We start from the raw sequence: 16760 nt of genomic DNA on the forward strand, positions 1-16760 counted from the left end.
TTTGATGATAGCCGATCATGCATGAAATCAGGATATGCCCATGGTCTTGAGATTGTTAGAGTTGAAGACTCGTTGGAACCCTGTCGCTTTGTGGAAAACGGCGCCGGGAACAGAAAGGCTGTTGCCGGCCGGCGCACGGCATGCTTGGTGTCTTCGTGCCGACCCGGAGGCGGGATAGTGGAGGGTTTCATCCTGGTGTAGCGCGAACCCGCTCTGCGTGATTGTTAACTTTTGAATTGCCAATGGCTTCTGTTCCTTTGCGCCAGATCATGTCGGGTCAGAGCACGCCAGTTGTGGTCTGCCCTGCACGGTGTTGGTTGCCAGGTGCAGTGGGAACATGAAGAGCGGTGCGCCTGACTACGTCATGGCATTTTACTGCCTGACCTGACCACCGGCAGGGCCATTATTGCCAGTCCGTCCGATGCCGCCGCACAGGTCCACCACTACTTGGTAAACACCCTCCCCAGCGCCCCAGCTTCCCCGTTGTACCATCGACCATGATCGGCCTGGGCTTCCCCAGCTGAAGCGAACCGAACACGACGACATGCCTGGTCTGGTCCGCAAGCTTCTCATCTTCGCCGCTGTCGACGGCTTGATTCTTCAACCCGCCCCACCCCGCGACCGACCACCTTCTACCCAGCAGGCCATTAAAATCGATTACAAGGGCGATGTTTCGCCTCTCTTGAAGGACAGACGCCAAGAAGATACAACTTCGATCTCGCTCGAGGCGCATGGGGTAGTCGGTAATTAGCGCTTCCGCCGCCCCTAGATACGCTCCCCTGCTAATGCAGTCCCGACTTCTTCTTAGGTCTGCTGCAGATCGCCAGGTCGTCATTCCTGCTGTCAATCACTGGCCGCGAACTGGTCGCGCAAATCCGGGGAAAGCCAATCTATGTCGTTACCGATGTCGCCCTGATTCCGCTCGCGTCCCAAAGCGAAGCACATGAGGCCATAAAGCAAGCCCAAGATGCTGTGAAGCGGCGCAGAAGGCTCCCTGATAGTGACGAGGATACGGAATCCGAATCTGAGACAGACACGGATACCTCATCGGACCATATTAGCGTAGACGAGTCTTTGCCGGGCACGCTTCCGCCGGAGGCTGAGAAGGATGCTACGGCTGCCAATGCTCCAGACCGCAAGACAAGCGTCGCGCAAGACGTCATAGGTCGCAAAGGGCTTTACGGCAGGTTTGCCCAGAGATGGTTTTCCAAGAAGGGTTGGAGCAGCGAAGCAACTCGAATGCAGGGTATGAGCAGCGAGGAAGATGTGTCGCGGTCCAAGTCCAAATCTCCAAAGCCCGCGGCGACCCCTGATGAGGGCGGGACCATCAGTCCTCCGGCGACTCATCTCTCGCCGCCCATCTCCGAGGCAGAGGCTGCGGCAAAGCTTCAACAAGAGCGAGGGAGGGGTTCGAAGAAGCCATCGCAAGACATCCCTGGCACAACCGCTTTTCTCCCAAAGATCCTGAGGACCACGAAGCTTTACTTTAGCAGCAGGAGCTTTTTCTTTTCGTACGATTATGATCTCTCGAGGAACCTGTCCCGGCAATCGGAGCCCTCGACGTCACTTCCCATGTCTAAACTCTACGATTCCATGTTTTTCTGGAACGAGAGTCTGAGCAGGCCTCTTATGGAAGCCGGGCAGCATAGTTTCGTTCTGCCCTTAATTCAAGGATTCGTTGGTCAGCGCGCATTCTCCGTCAATTACTCCTCGACGTCACAGGGCAGCGTTGTCGGAGCCTCCTCAGAGCCAGAAGAAGTGATTGCAACACAAAATGAGGCCATCAAGGAGCCTTCGTCTCCCAAACCTGGCTCTCCAGCACGCACAAAATCGACGCTAGCGTCCCCCCAAGTAACGTCTTTATCTGTTGGCAAGTCTATTCAAAAGGACTTTGTCATCACATTGATCTCCCGTCGATCTGTCGAGCGCGCAGGGCTGCGGTATCTTCGCCGAGGCGTTGATGAGGATGGCCACGTCGCCAACAGTGTGGAGACGGAGCAGATTCTGGCGCCACCATCTTGGGACTCGACGCAGGCCAGGATTTACTCAGTCGTGCAATACCGAGGCTCCATTCCGCTTTTCTTTTCCCAGTCGCCCTACAGCCTTAAGCCTTTGCCGGAATTATGGGGTTCTTATGAAATAAATGCTGCAAGCTTCAAACGACACTTTGCCCAGCTTGCGGTACGCTACGGTGACGTCCAAGCTGCCTCTCTGGTAGACAAGCATGGCACCGAAAGAGTTGTTGGGCAAGCTTACGAGGAACACGCCAAGGCTCTGAATGAAAATGGAGGCATAGATGGTAAAGGAAAACAATTAGGATTCGAATGGTTTGATTTTCACCACGTCTGCCGAGGAATGAAATTTGAAAATGTTGCGCTCCTCATTGACTCTCTTGGTAAAAATCTCAAATCATTCGGTTGGACAGTGGAAGAGAATGGTCAGATTGTTGAGCGCCAGTCTGGTGTCTTGAGGACTAATTGCATGGATTGTCTTGACAGGTATGTATTGGGAGCATTCATGCATCTGCTCGCGCTGACGATGGATAGAACGAACGTTGTGCAATCTGCTCTTGGGCGCGAAGCTCTGGAAAAACAGCTCGAAGACCAGCACGTCACCATCGACCTCCAAAACGACCCTCGAACCTCATGGTTCAACACTCTTTGGGCTGACAATGGCGATGCCATTTCGCGTCAATACGCCGGGACCGCTGCGTTGAAGGGCGATTACACTCGCACGCGCAAACGCAATATCACGGGGGCGCTGACTGACTTCGGTCTCACGCTGTCTCGGTACTACAACAACATTGTCAACGACTTTTTCACGCAAGCTGTCATCGACTACCTCCTCGGGCGCGCTACGGAAAATATTTTCATCGAATTCGAAGACGACATGAAGGCTCAAGACTATGCAATCGACTTGCGAAAGGTACGACAGGTTGCAATCTCCCGCTGCTCCGAGCTTGTTATCGAAGATGCCCAAGAGGACTTGGTGTACGGCTGGACATTGTCTTGTCCGGCTCGCTCGAGCACTCTTCGTACCCTTCCATTTGAAGAGTGTGTCCTTCTTCTCACCGACCGGGCTGTCTACTTTTGCCGGTTCGACTGGGGGACGGAGAAAGTGCGCGAGTTTGAGCGCATCGAGCTCAAAAACATAAGCGCCCTGCGCAAAGGCACCTACATTACGAGCACGCTGGCGCCGCGCCACGCAGACGAAGACAAGAACGTGGGCTTCATCGTTGAGTACGTGCGGCCGCGAACAGACCGCGTCAGAATCAACACACGCAGCCTCGCCAACCAAAAGGGCGAAAGCGAGGCGCAGGCGCAAGAAGAAAAAGAGCCGCAATCCAAGAACGATGGCGAAGCAGCAGACGTTCCACAGACGGAAGAGCAGCAGCGGCAGTCGCAGCAGACCCCAGCAAGTGAAGACGATGACCCCTTCTCCGACGACGTTGAAACTCGCTTCCTAGCCTTCAAGGCGCTACCACCCAAGTCGAGCTTCGCGACCACGTCGCCGAGCGGCAGCACCAACGACGACGACAACGACGCGGACCCTCCGAGCGAGCGCGAGCTGGTTGGCTTGATTTGCGACGAGATTGTGCGCGTGGCGAGTCGGCAGCGGAGCCCGGCGAGGAGAGAGTCTGCGGGCTTGAACGTTGAAGAGGGCGACGTCATTTCGCTTGCTGAGGCCAAGAAGAGCACCGGCTTTCTGGAGCAGATTGGGTACTCTTTGAAGAAGTTGGTTTGGGCGTGATGAGTAGAGGGGTGGGAGTGGTTGGAGTGGTTGGTTGTTGGTCAATGACAGGCGTGCTTATGAGCATGGAAGATGGTGACGATGAGACGATGAGTCGAGTTGCAGGTAATTTGTTAATCGTAATGCGTTATACCCCCTTGCCATTCTTCTCTCCAACCCACACCCATCAATCCATCTGTCCATCAAATCAACCAGTCCATCCAGATCGAATCGAATCACAAACAAAAGCCAGCGCCGCATCCAAGAAGCAGTCATGTCTCACGACCAAAACACCAACCAAGTAATATCCATCCAGCCAGCACGCCAGTCAAACAACCTTCCTCACCTCATCCTCCCTCTCCCTCTCCACAACACACCTTCCTCACCCTACCCCAGCACCACTATCCCCTCACTTCCCCTGTCCCGCATCCTTAACGCCCCTCGCAATCCGCCCCGTGCCGTCTTCCACCCCCGACGCCGCGTCCGCCACGCCGCGCGCTACGGGCCTGCCCGCGCTGCCCGTCGCGCCCTCGAGCGTCTCGCCTACGCCGCGGCCGGCCGCGCCGACGACGCCTGGTGGGTGTCGTTAGTTTTCGGTTCTGTTGGGGGGCGGTTTTGTAAATGGGGAGGTGGTTCAACGCACCGCCAACCGTGTTGAGCAGGCCGCCGACGGTGTTGCCGACGGTCGACGTGACGAATTTGACGCCGGATGAGACGCCCGATTCGTTGTTGTTGATGGGCATGGTGGTGGTGGTGGTGGTGGTGGCGATTTCAGGAACTGGAACTGTGTTGTAGGTAGGTAAGGTCGTTTGCTTTTTGTTTCGGCAGGATAGACGGGTGTGTAGATGAGCAGTGTTAGGCAGTGGAACAATCCACAGGTAGGCGGGGTCTGCGGTTTTGTCTGAGCGGGCCTGATGGATTAATGAGGTGGATGCATGCGTGCGTGCCTATAGTCGTTGCTTAAAGGCCTTGTCCAGGAAATCCTGCTCTCCGCTGCCTGCCCTGTGATGAGACAAATGACGTCAGGAAACCACGCCCCTGCCGCCGTTACGTTGCTTGCTGCAGACTGAGGTGGAGCGATCCATCGGCGCAGGGCAGCCCAACTATCTGACCTTAGCTGCAGCTGACGACCTGACAGCCACCCAGGGAACCGCGCCGAAGCTTTCGGTCTCACGTTGCTCAAGCCATGTTTGGATCGCTCTCATTGGTTGGTGTTTCTATCAAAGGCCGTACATGGGGCCGTCTGTCTACACCATCATTCTACATAACCTGGTGGCGTCGCCGTCGTTGGAGCCCTTTGGAAGGGCAGAAGCCACTATGCCAAAGGAGGATCCAGCTCTTGCCCGTCCTGCGTGTACTGCTTGTCGTCGTTAAGGGTATTCCATATCTGTTGGTTGGGGGGCCTGCACGCATCCAGCGTGAACACGGTCCGCCAAAACTTTGCGCGCACTGCCTCGCGCGTCAGCCGTAGCCCCTGGTCTGCGACGCCCGACTCGGTCCTCATATCCTCGACCACGCGATTGAAACGATCCCAGTCTCCTGCCTCGGCCAACGTCTTGACCACCATTGTCATGGCCTCCCAACTCGGTGTCTGGCCGTGCTTGCTCATGCGCATGACACACGTCATCATATTACCGATGTCTTTGAGGCGCGCATAGTTCTTGATCATGCAGTCGTAAAAGATAATGTCCAGATAGGGTGCCTGTCGCTCAATTCGATTCCAGAGGGAGTCCACTGACGCCATATCTCGCTGGCGGAAGAAGTAGTTCATAAAGGTAGTGTAGATGTGAGAATGTAGCGGAACCTTACGATCTGTCATGTAATCAAGGACTGCGTTGGCGGCGGCGGTGCTGTGTGAGTTCAGGAGCCCGTCAACGATGATTCCGTATGTGTATCGGTTGGGAGTGAGACCGCGCTTGTTGAGTTGAGAAAGAATGTCTTCGATGTCGTCTATCTCGAGTCCCGAGGAAGTGGCAATGTCTCTGCCTCGGAACATCCACATCAGAATGACTGAGAAAGTAGCCAAGTCGGGATAGACACTGTTCTTCTCCATTTGTCGGAGGTAAGACATGGCCGACTCGTTGTCTCCTCTGAGAAGACAGAGAGAGATGATGGCGTTGAAAGTCACGACATCTGGACTGATGCCAAGGCTCTGGCCCCATTTCAGAGACCGATTTACCAATGGCCAAATTTTGCTCTTGGGAATGTCCGACTCTTTTGCTGCCTTGTTAATAGATGTGATCACTCCGTTGAGCATCCCGATAGTTGGCTTGATCGGTAATACGTCTTCAGTGCCGTCCGCAGAGTGTCCCGAGTTTTTGGATCGTTCCAAAGCTGCCGCCCACTTATAGCCCATCCGCTCAAGGGCTATCATGGCTTTGTCTGGTCGTTTTCCTTCCATGAGACCAGTAATACGCGTCGTCCACGCCGCCTCGTCTGGTTCTACTCCTGCAGCAACCATTCGTTCCCAGACTTCTTCCAGGCCCTCGACGTCCCGGGCCTTCCGGCAGCCGTTGAGAATGCCAGTCCATGTTTTGATGGTGGGGGCAATTCCAGAGTCGACCATTTGGTTCCATACGGCTACTGCCTTCTCCGGCTGTCTAAGCGCCGTGAGGGCTTCGATTGCCAAGTTGCAAATTGGTGCTGGGACCCCGAGGGTAACAGAATCTTGTGCCCCACCCGAAAATAACATCTGGGCCTCCTTCCACAGTCGGTCCACCTTGGTGTAGGATTGCTCGTCTACGAGGGCGCGGCGCATACGACTCATGAAGAACTTTTCCAGCAGCTCAGCCTTGGGGACCTCATTGCCATGTTCGTCCAACTCTTTCCCGGAAGTTTCCACAAAGCTCACTGATGTCAAGTGGTATGACTCGATGTTCTTGACGATTTTTCCAATCTCTTCGGTGGTTATGTCTTGTGTGGCAAGGACATGTTCTACCTTCTCCTTGAGAACATGGATGGATGCGAGTGGTAAGAGGCCAAACAGGAGATCAGAAAAAGGCTGGTGTTTGGTACGTGTTTCTTCCGTCAGACACAAGGGATTATCCTTTCGCATGAGAAGGTCCAGTGTGATGAGAGCATGCATGGATAGTCCAGAGGCCAGGATACGCGGGATTCCAGGCAACTGGTCAATCAAGCGGTTGATGAAGTACGAATTCAAAAAGCTGGATTTTGCGAACGATCCAGAGACCGCGTCTGGTAGAGCAAACCACATCTCGGAAGACTCCTCTAGCTGCGCATGCGACTTCCAACCTGCCAACTTGAAGCACATGGCCCATAAGTCCATGAGGTCTGAAAATAGTTGGTCCGCGGATATGTGTTGGGGTTTGTGCGTTTCGCAGGCGAAGCTCTTGAGTATCAAAATGTTAAGCTCTCCGATGGCCTCACACAACGCACTTGGATGGAGAATCCCAAGAGATGCGAGCCTATCAATAAGCTGGCGAGGAGTGGGCAAGCCTGGCTCCAGTTTGCCCTCGACCCAATCATCCAGTACCTCCCATAATAACCTTTTGAACACTGCGCCATCTCTTAATTTTGCGAGATCCGAGAAGGTCGGACAGCTTAGAGCCTGGCAATCCCATCTGTGGTACACGTGTTCGAAATATCTCCACGCGTCTGCTGTGGTGCAGGCCTGATCCTTCAGGATCTCGTCGAATCTCACGGACAACGACTCCTCGGAGGACTCGAGCGGTCGATACTTCTCGCCATGCTCCCGGGAATTGATGTACAGACTGTCGGTGGCCAGTTGATGCGGCGCTGCAAACCAACCGCCAAAAGCCAGCTCAGATGATCTCTTGGGGGGCTTTTGGGGTCGCGATGCTGGAAAATCGTCCTTCGGGTGTCCCCCTCCTGTCCGTGTGTCTTGGCCAATCCCGTTTGCGGAGTATGGATTATTTGATGTTGTGAACACGGCGCGCGGTGGTTTTGTGGGTAATGGCTCAGCGTCGGTCGGTCCGGACGATTCTAGCGGGGTTCTGTGATATTCGGGGACAAGAGTTGTGAGGGTCGCGTAGCTGTCATTGTTATGGTGTGGGAAGCGCTTGAGTCTCCGCAAGCTGTAGAGTTTCCGCAGAAGATTTCGACGGCAAGGAGGGCAAAGGTAGGGTAAGCTCATGGCGCGTTGAAGCTTGGTCGACGGACGCCCCAGCCGTGCGGTGGTTGTATGTCCACCGCAAGGAACCTAACCCCGGCTGTCCGAGCATCGGCAAGAATTCGGTAGCAAGGAAGCTCGGGCCCACGGCCCCGGGTCGGGTGCCCTGCCCGCCCGGCGGTCTGCCGGTGACGTCGAGTCGAGTCACCTTCATGTTTGTAGCAATGTATCCTCCAACTGCACTTCCTTGTGCTCTCCTCGACCTGGCGCCATGACGACCCTCAATCCCCGGGAACCCTATTCCCCAGAAGAGTTAGAGAGGCTCTATCCCAACAATCTGCAGCTGCAGCTCGTCCAAGTGGTAGGTAAGAATCACGCCAGGCTTGCTCTTGCGCCAATGCTAAAATCTTGTCAACAAGTTGCTTCGTCATGGTAAGGATTGGCTGTGACACTCCTAAAATTTGTCGTTGTAACCATTCTCCAGGTGAACGGAGTCCAGTGTCTCCACGCTTCCGCAATGTAAGCACATCTTCTGCTCTTCGTCTACCCGTACTAAGATTCTGATCCCAGGCTGGCCTTCCACCACGTATGACCCGGTCCCGCAAACCTCTCGTGTACCTCTGACCATAGCCCCTGACACGTTCAAGATTGGCCGTACTGTTCTTCTGCGCGCCGCCTCACCAGTGTTGTCATGAGCACGGCTGATTGGTCGCAATGGGACGAGCTCAAGTACCGCAGACGATTGGAGACATTTGGGCCTGATGACGCACCTGTGATAACCACTGGCCCCAAGGGCGAATTCGATGCCATATGGTGAGGATCGAGACCTCAGCCATGAGAGTGACAGCACATTGACACTGGCACAGCCTGCCCGGCGAATTAACGAACAAGGGTCGAGAGACTACGCTCAACCTAGGCAAGCGTTTGAGGCATCTCTATGTAGATCAGCTCAAGTTCATGCCGCACCTTATCGCCGACGCGGACATGATACACCTACGCGCGACGCCGATACCGAGAGCCTTGGAGTCTGTGCAACAGGTTTTCTGGGGCTTCTATCCGCCTTCAACCCGTACAGCCGACTTTCCTGCTCCCACGATCCTCATGCGCTCTCCAGCTGATGAAACACTCTACCCGAACGAGGGGAACTGCCGTCGTTTTGCACAATTGAGCAGGGCATTTGCGCAGCGGACTGCTGATCGATGGAATGACACAGATGAGATGGCCTATCTTAACAAGCTGATATCCAAGTGGATGCCTGAGAATTCCAAACGTGTTGCTGTGGATTCTCACCCTCGCCTCTCTGGCGTCATGGACACTATCAACTCCACCTTGGCTCACGGCCCTGAAACCCGTCTTCCAAAAGAGTTCTACGACCCAAAACTTCGAGCAATCGTCGATAAGATCGGGGTTGAAGAGTGGTATTCAGGCTACACGGAGATGAAAGAGTACCGTGAGTTGGGCATTGGCGCGCTCATGGGGGATGTCGTCGGACGGATGACTGGCAACGTCGAAAGAAATGGAAAAGACGGACTTCTTGAGATCGGCGGAGACGATCAGTCGCTCGGCGTTGGAAGAGGCGGCGAAATGAACATTAGGCTCTCTCTATCTGGTGCTCACGACACGACTCTTGCCGGTGTGCTGTCCAGTCTCGGTGCGTTTGAAGGCGAGGGATGGCCGCCGTACACCAGCCACGTTGCCTTTGAGCTTTTCAAGCGGAAGAGTACGCGCAGCAGTGCTTCCTCTCTCAATGAAAAATCCGCAGACGGGGGTGCTGAACGTCACAAGCCTTCGGGATGGCTAGCCTCGATATTTGGCTCGAAGAGCAACTCTCCCGGCCCTGGTATCGCAAGAAAGCCGACGAATCAACTGACTCAGCTGGAGAAGGACTCTCTCAAGGATCACTATGTACGCATTCGCTACAACGACAAAGTCATGCAGGTCCCTGGCTGCAAAGCCCCGGGAAAACACTTTGAGGGTGATCCCTCGTTGTGTACTCTTGTAAGTGGTCATATTCAGGCTTGTTGGATTATGCACTTGCTAACAGCCTTTTGCAGGAAGCCTTCAAGTCAATTGTGGACAAGTACACTCCGAAGCGCTGGAAAGAGGCCTGTGCCAGCAACTTGGACCAACCAACGTTCCCGATTCAGCCAGAACCTGCGGGATATGAGTGACAGACTTGCACATACTCAAATAGATGATTGTGGAACATGCTAGAGGGCGCACAGATCATGTAGACCATTTGGCCAATCATTTCATTTCATCAGTTTCATCTTTCCTGGCAACTCAACAACACCCGAAGTCTGCGGAAATGTGGCAAAGGCTCTCTCCTAATGACCTGCTCCTCATCGAGGGAGAAGGATATACATGTCTCTCATTTCGGCTCCCAGGTGCTCTGATAGCGAATAAATGCGTCGCGATCTCCTCAGAATTGTCGTTCAAACCAGGAAGCGGAATCCCTTCTCCGCGGCTTCTCCAGGTATTGCTTGTCCAGCGTTGATCGCGCCCTCCACATGCTCTCCGCGATCTAGTTTCTTGTTCAACCTGACCAGGATGAATCGTAGGATAGTCGAGCTTGTTATTGACACCAGAAGGCAGCAACTGCAAGTGGCAAACGCCGGAACTGGTCTTGTCAGTAAGTCCTTTCCAACGTGCCGATGCATTCGACTTACTATATCTGGGGGCGTCGATGTAGACATAGGGCATGAAGATTTGCGAGGAATTGGACACGGCGTTGATCATCGCAATTGCTGCAGCACGCTTCGCTGGAGGCCGCGGGATGATGTTGCTAATCCATCCCAATGCCACAGGATATCCGGTGTAAATTCCGGGGAGCATCACAATCATGGCGAAATATCTTGGGGCCATGGAGGTGGTGCAAGCTGCGATTATGAAACTCACGATACCCAGGACGAATGGCAAGGTAACATGGTAGTAGCGTTCTCCGGTTCTATCTGCGTGCCTGCCAAAAGTAAGTCTTGAAACCATGCCAAAACGATTGTAGGCCTTACCAAGCGTTCAGGTACGTGGTGATGACTGCAAGGCAGTATGGAGGTGCGGTCAAAAGATAGGTGTTGACAGTGTCGTAGCCAAGTGTTTCGACCACGCTTGGGAAGAACGTGGTCACGGTGCCAGCGCTGGTGTGGCCAGTGATCAAGGCCATCATGATGTACGTTTTAACGTCCGTGGCAGCCAGCTTGAACCCGTGGAAGAAGCTCTGGTCTTCACTGCCCGTCCAGTCGTCCATGCCGACGTCCTCCTGCAATCGCCAAACGGCTAGCTCCCTCTCCTCGTCGGACAGCCACTTTGTCGTTCGTGGAAAGTCTGGAATGATGAAGACGGCAATTGCCCCAACTCCCACCGTGATGGCTCCCTCGATGATGAACAACCATCTCCAGGCGCGCAGGCCGTGCAGGCCGTCCATGCCACCTTTGACGCCTGCGGAGATGAGGCCGGAGAATGCGCCAGAGATGAGTGCGCCACTGTACAGAAAGGCGGTCCTCATTCCAAGCTCTTTGCGTGTGTACCAGGAGGACAGGAAGAAAAGGCATCCTGGGAAGTAAGCTGCTTCTACGAAGCCGAGGAAGAAGCGGCAGGCAACCAGGCCTGAGAAGTCTTGACATGCTGCAGTCGCAGTGGAGATGATACCTGTCGTTCTACCGTGTAAGCACCTCTACTGCTAGTACGAAAGTTTGGGATTTGACTACTTACCCCACAGTACCATGAAAACAGGCAAGTACAGGGATGGCCGACCAATTTTGTTCAGCATGAGGTTGGACGGTACCTGCATGAGAAGGTATCCCACGAACAGGATACTGACAGCGGTCTTCCTTGCGTTAGTCCAATCAGGTCGCTCCTTTGCACATATCCAGCGGTCAAATACTGACCAAGTATTGATGCCCATGCAGACCCAAATCTTCTTCTAAGCCAGCTAGCCTAGCTGCTGCAATGTTGTTTCTGTCGATGTAGTTGAGGATGTACTATGCCGCAAATTGGTAAGTGAAATTCTCCTTTCAATCGGAGTTTAGGAGTCGTACCATAAGAATGAGCATTGGCATGAGCCGGCGATCAACCCTGCGCACTAGTTTCTTCTCCAACACCGCCCTCTGCTCAGGGCTCATGCTTCGGACAAGAGCCGGTGCTTCTCGTCGTAAGGCATCGGAACCTGATTCTCCAATTTCTGCCAAATCGATACGCTCTGCTCTTATTTTTTCGTCGACGGTCACGGATGCCGTAGGCGAGTCGGAGATCTGGTTGTCGGCAGTCATTGTGCCTTGCAACGGTAGCGCAAAAGGGGAGCAAGGTCGCAAAGCTTCCTGGACGAGGTGGGTGAGAAGGTTGAGCCTGAGTTCTCAAAACATTGACAGCAATGGCTCCCAAGGTTTTTATTGCCAAAGGTTGACAGGGACTCCTCAAGATCGTACCCCACGTGGGCCTCAGGAAACGCCCGAAACTTCATCAAGTCCTACACCATGCCCCTTGGCATGTAGCCACTCACGACGTGTACAGCGAGAAGCGACGCACTCATTTTCTGAAAAGGGAAGATGTCACGTCGCTTCCCCGCGTTTGCAGCTCCCTTGCATGCCCCACTCTGGGGAAAGTGGGTCCCAGGAAGAGGCCATCGGTCTGGGGTGACGGGCGGCTAAGACTGGATAATCCTCACACGAAACGTCAGTCCCTCGATTTTCTCGGCCCAACAGTCCAGAGATGGTGGAGGCTCTGGCTTACTAGATTCGCGTGAGTGCTCATCCGACGGATAACGCTCGGGGATGGCGCGATTCCCAGCGGGGCAGTTCCGGCGCTGTCAGTCAGTGAAACTTGGCTTCCTGCGGCTCCATGTATACCGTTGCCAAACGATTCGGACAAGTCGCATAACAAATCTCCAGTCACACGGGTGCGTAATACACACACATGAGTTGCTCCAGCTAGATGGCTGCCAATTGCAAAAAACATCACTTATCGACCGCCCATACAAGCTCGAAGCTCGAGCACTCGCGGCTTGGTGGCGTACAGTAACACCGGAGATCCAGCGGGCCTCAACTTGAGTCCATGCAGCCAGTCGCAGAATCTTGGCGGATGGGGTAACCCACTCTGAATTCTGATTGGACCATTGGTGCCCAGAAGGAAAAGCAGGGAGCTTTTCCGAGCATCACGAGGCACTATATCCGCGTCGATTCCGGGGCCAAATTTCCGCCAAGGTTTCTCGCAGGTCCTCGGGGTTGGACGCGGTGAGTGGCAATCTCGCATTACGTGCAGCTTGACCTTCTTGCGCTTGCATTTCTGTTGATATACTGTACAGACCCCTGAGGCACGCACTGCAGACAGACTGCATGCGCAGTTTGAGATGTTTCTTTGGTTCAAACATAGGCCGACCCACTCGTCTCTGCGCGGCGGACGTTATCTGCTGCCCTCATCGCGTTTCAATTCAGATGGAATAAATGGAGAAGACCCGATTTTCCCATCCGTCTATCCGTATGTCCATCAGAGGAGCTTGGTTTTGAGCTTGAGCTGAAGCTTGGCGAGCTTGTCAGTCCTTCTGTCGAGGAGTGGCCGAACAAGCTCGGCAACTCGTTCCGCCTACGACAGCAGCTCCTTGTGTTTCTCAGACGTGGTCTTCTTCTGTGGATGTTGGGGGAAGTGCCCCGCAAGCAGCCTGCCCTTGTTGCCACTCTGGAAAACCTTTTTCGCTCAACGACAAATGATGTCTGGAGACGACTCTAAGCCCAGGCTGAGGCGTCGACTTGGCCTGCCCAGATCATGGAGCTGACGACGGGAACTGAATCTCAGCTTATTTTGTGGCAAACAGTGGCTCTTGGCGGCTTGGAACGAATGGCTAGATTCAACCTCTACCATCAGGTCGGTCGACCGGAAAAGAAGGCAAAACCAGTCCTTGGGGTTCCGCGCCGCAGCTTAATGGCTCAGAATGAGGACAGTACCTCAACGTCGCAATCCGTGGCAAAGGCCTTGGTCTTGCTTGGTAACGCGTCCGGTTCTACTCCATGTCAGCAACTAATGGCCCTCAGTCCAAAGGGAAGTGCTTCCAAACAACATCAAATCATGATCTTGTCACTTTGGTGGGACACCGGTTGAAGGTCGAAAAGAGAGGCTCACCAGCCATCAAGGGGTGGATGCATACTTCCAGAGTTAGCAAACGCATTCGATTGGTAGCAGTCGTGCGAAGCGTTGGCTTGTCCTGTTAAAGGACAAACTGTCCTTTCTAGCCTCACAATCATCCTTGAACAGGACATGGAGGTGAGCACCGCAGTCGTCGCGTCCTCGCAACTGCGCCTCTTCTACGTATCCACCGCTGCTCCATTTCTGGTCGCAATTGTCTCCAAGCTTCGTCCACGGTCGCTCGCCAATTGCTGGCCATTTCTTACTGACAGCTGTGCCCTCATTGGCCAAGATCTTGGCAGACAGTACACGCAACCAGCTCCACTCTCGTCTTCCTCCGCGAAATCCACAGACTTATCTGTCCACCTTCGCGATCCGGTATCACAACTTTCAGAGTGATGGTAGTTGAGCTTCAACATGCTGCTGGCTCTATCAAAATCAGCAGATGCCGAAACCGGAGTCGAGAACCACCAAGAATTTGCCAGTCTCATGAGTCGTCGCTGGACTTTTTCAGAGAATTTCGCCAATCATCAGTCGACTTACCACGGTGGTTCGACTCTGGAATTTCCCTGGCGAGTCGTGCGGAATTCAGTGTCTCCGGTCTCTGACTTTTCGGTCATCAATCTCCATCTACATTTTTAGATGGTTCAAATCTTTTCCGAGACAACAAGTCCAACTATCGACGAGCCATATGAGACTTGTCAAGCAGTTAAAGCGATTGGTGCGACTGATGGATCTTCCGCCCGCTGTCTCCTTCTCTTCACGCCGCTGTGGACCCTGAGCACTGATACATTTGCCCAGCCAGACCTACACTAAATACCCAATCCCTGTTGTTGTTCGCGCCGATCTCCTACGAATCCTTCTGCACCACAGAATTATCTCTACTTGTCTCATCGAACCTGGAGCGACTTTCCTCAAGATGTTCGGAATGCGGAAACTTCGGGCACGGGTCTTTTTGGCCATCTAAACACGTTCGTCTTGGCTCTGCAAACACGTCCTTGTGCCGCGCGGCCTCCCTGGACAATTGCTTGAGCCATGAGTGGACCGTGGAGGCGCGTTCGCAAGGATCAGCTTTGTGCTGCATCTTTGCAGAGCCTCGTCCCCACGAAGATGAGGTATCACTCAAAGATAGCAACGACGAAGGTGGTCTAGTGTAGCCCCTCTGTCTGCGACGTTTCACCGTCACCTCGCTTTTGCAGAGACGCAAAGAAACCGAGTCTCGAAATGCCTCCCCTTCGTTCTCTCCTTGGACGGGGTCAGAGGACGGGCGGGTACCTGCAGGCATGGAGTGTGAGCAGAGCGGGCCGTGCAGAGGAGCACCGCGACTCAACACCAGCCACGCTCCGACCTGGCTCGGCTATCTCCATCTTTACATCTGATCACGCCTGTCCCACAGACCATTTGCGCGCCTGTGGGTCGTCAGCAGAGGGTGATGCGCAAGCATCTTTTAGGGAGTTCTCGACGTCCCGATCCCGCACGTCGAACGGGGCCGTCCGTGAGCTTCGCGATGTTTTATGCTGAACTTCCAGCGGGTCTAGAAAGATCATGAATCGAGCGTGTAAAGACTGCGAATGCGCTCTATGTAAGGCGTCCAGTAAGTGTCCTACTGGCTGGTTTCTAGGAGTCCGTTGCCCGCTCTGGAGATTATTGTCGAGGAGAAAGCTGTTAGCGAGCGCCTCTGTTCCCCCTTTATACACGGCTTTTCCCAGGGGTTTTCTTCGCGGTTGCAAGATTTCATCGGATAACCCTGCATGGTCGACAAGGTCTGAGGGCGACTCGATTTCTCAAAACCACTTGTCATAAAAGACACCAAGTTTGCGTATCCGTTTGAATTTTACGGCAATGTGGCGTATAGTGATGTTATGCCGGCGTATGAGATGCATGTTGGCTTCTTTGCGCCTGGTGGGCCGGAGTGGGTGAGGATTGGCGAGGTCATGGAGACCAAGGGCGGAAAGCTGTGTTATTCTCATGACAAGGCTGCGTGAAAAGCGAAAACAAGTGGGGCAGGGGTTGGCTTTCCTGTTTAGGCTGGACCATGGCATTTTGAAGAATTAGACAGGCTGGAAAGAACGGCTTTGGAGACTTCTCGATTCCTGTTGGTAGATGTGGAGCGAAGCTGACGTCTCGAGATCAATCCGAAAGTCATCAAACCATTCCGCGTGGTTGCATGATAGGTCGCGATTCCTTTGCTGGCAACAGCCTGTCTTTACAGAAGTAGAGAATTCCCCGCGAGAAGATTAGTTTTCCAGAAGGTTTAAGGAGTGGTGTGGCGGGGCATCTCAGTGTCGACGTCTTCGTGGTTGCTGAATAGGAATAGCGTCTGCGAGGGGCATCACGTCACGGCCGTACTGCCGGACAGGCAGGTTCATGGTTGCACCGGGACGTCAACCAAGCTTGTGAATTTGTTGCCGCCGCTGGTGCTCTCAGGCGAACAAGATGATGAGTTTTGCGGGTCTCTGGCACTACCATTCAATCGTCGCTCGCGTCAGCTGGCTTGCAGGCAGACATTGATGGCAAATCCTTCCATCGAGTTGCGCTCCAATGATACGGGCTCGAATTGCGTTCCGCAAGCGCGTGGCCCAAAGACAAAAACAAGGCGCCGTGTCTTTTTCGCCTCGCTCGCGCATCCAGTCGACCCAAAAGAATACTATGGTCTGATGTCTCGAGAGACGGGAGGATAGCAGCATTGATAGGCCAGGCCTTTCCTGGCCGCCTTTAACGCACGAAAGGGACGGCAGCTAGAGGCTATTTCGCCAAGAAGACGCGCAGAAGACAAAGGGCAACGGAGGAATGGACGGAGCCGAATGGTCTGAGAAAGCCGTTGATGGTG

At 54.0% G+C, this 16760-nt stretch overlaps 5 protein-coding genes across 5 annotated transcripts; 2 read left to right on the plus strand and 3 right to left on the minus strand.

Moving 5' to 3' along the window:
* The first annotated feature begins 306 nt into the window (after positions 1–306).
* Positions 307–3834, plus strand: IWZ02DRAFT_446384 (SacI homology domain-containing protein). Its single transcript, XM_066767225.1, has 3 exons — positions 307–743; positions 809–2498; positions 2547–3834. The coding sequence occupies exons 1-3, from the start codon at positions 545–547 to the stop codon at positions 3748–3750; spliced, it is 3093 nt and encodes a 1030-aa protein (XP_066624475.1). The 5' UTR covers positions 307–544; the 3' UTR covers positions 3751–3834.
* On the minus strand, positions 3835–4668 carry IWZ02DRAFT_497858 (uncharacterized protein). Its single transcript, XM_066770198.1, has 2 exons — positions 4373–4668; positions 3835–4302 (listed from the first exon to the last, which is right to left on the minus strand). The coding sequence occupies exons 1-2, from the start codon at positions 4470–4472 to the stop codon at positions 4139–4141; spliced, it is 264 nt and encodes an 87-aa protein (XP_066624476.1). The 5' UTR covers positions 4473–4668; the 3' UTR covers positions 3835–4138.
* IWZ02DRAFT_446388 (uncharacterized protein) lies at positions 4669–7894 on the minus strand. The gene has a single exon (XM_066767226.1). It carries the CDS (start codon positions 7841–7843, stop codon positions 5045–5047), a length of 2799 nt encoding a protein of 932 aa, XP_066624477.1. The 5' UTR covers positions 7844–7894; the 3' UTR covers positions 4669–5044.
* A 196-nt stretch (positions 7895–8090) lies between these two features.
* On the plus strand, positions 8091–9990 carry IWZ02DRAFT_488916 (histidine phosphatase superfamily; the record flags this gene model as incomplete). The annotated part of the gene is made up of 7 exons (XM_066769515.1): positions 8091–8180; positions 8239–8251; positions 8304–8338; positions 8390–8405; positions 8467–8632; positions 8686–9817; positions 9874–9990. The coding sequence occupies 7 exons, from the start codon at positions 8091–8093 to the stop codon at positions 9988–9990; spliced, it is 1569 nt and encodes a 522-aa protein (XP_066624478.1).
* Positions 9991–10143: 153 nt separating this feature from the next.
* IWZ02DRAFT_204286 (pantothenate transporter liz1) lies at positions 10144–12285 on the minus strand. Its single transcript, XM_066762614.1, has 6 exons — positions 11854–12285; positions 11704–11796; positions 11528–11642; positions 10828–11464; positions 10489–10778; positions 10144–10439 (listed from the first exon to the last, which is right to left on the minus strand). The coding sequence occupies exons 1-6, from the start codon at positions 12082–12084 to the stop codon at positions 10255–10257; spliced, it is 1551 nt and encodes a 516-aa protein (XP_066624479.1). The 5' UTR covers positions 12085–12285; the 3' UTR covers positions 10144–10254.
* Between the last annotated feature and the right edge of the window lie 4475 nt (positions 12286–16760).

The sequence above is a fragment of the Phyllosticta citriasiana genome (assembly GCF_038021145.1).
Source record: "Phyllosticta citriasiana strain CBS 120426 chromosome Unknown IWZ02scaffold_4, whole genome shotgun sequence".
NCBI lineage: Eukaryota > Fungi > Ascomycota > Dothideomycetes > Botryosphaeriales > Phyllostictaceae > Phyllosticta > Phyllosticta citriasiana.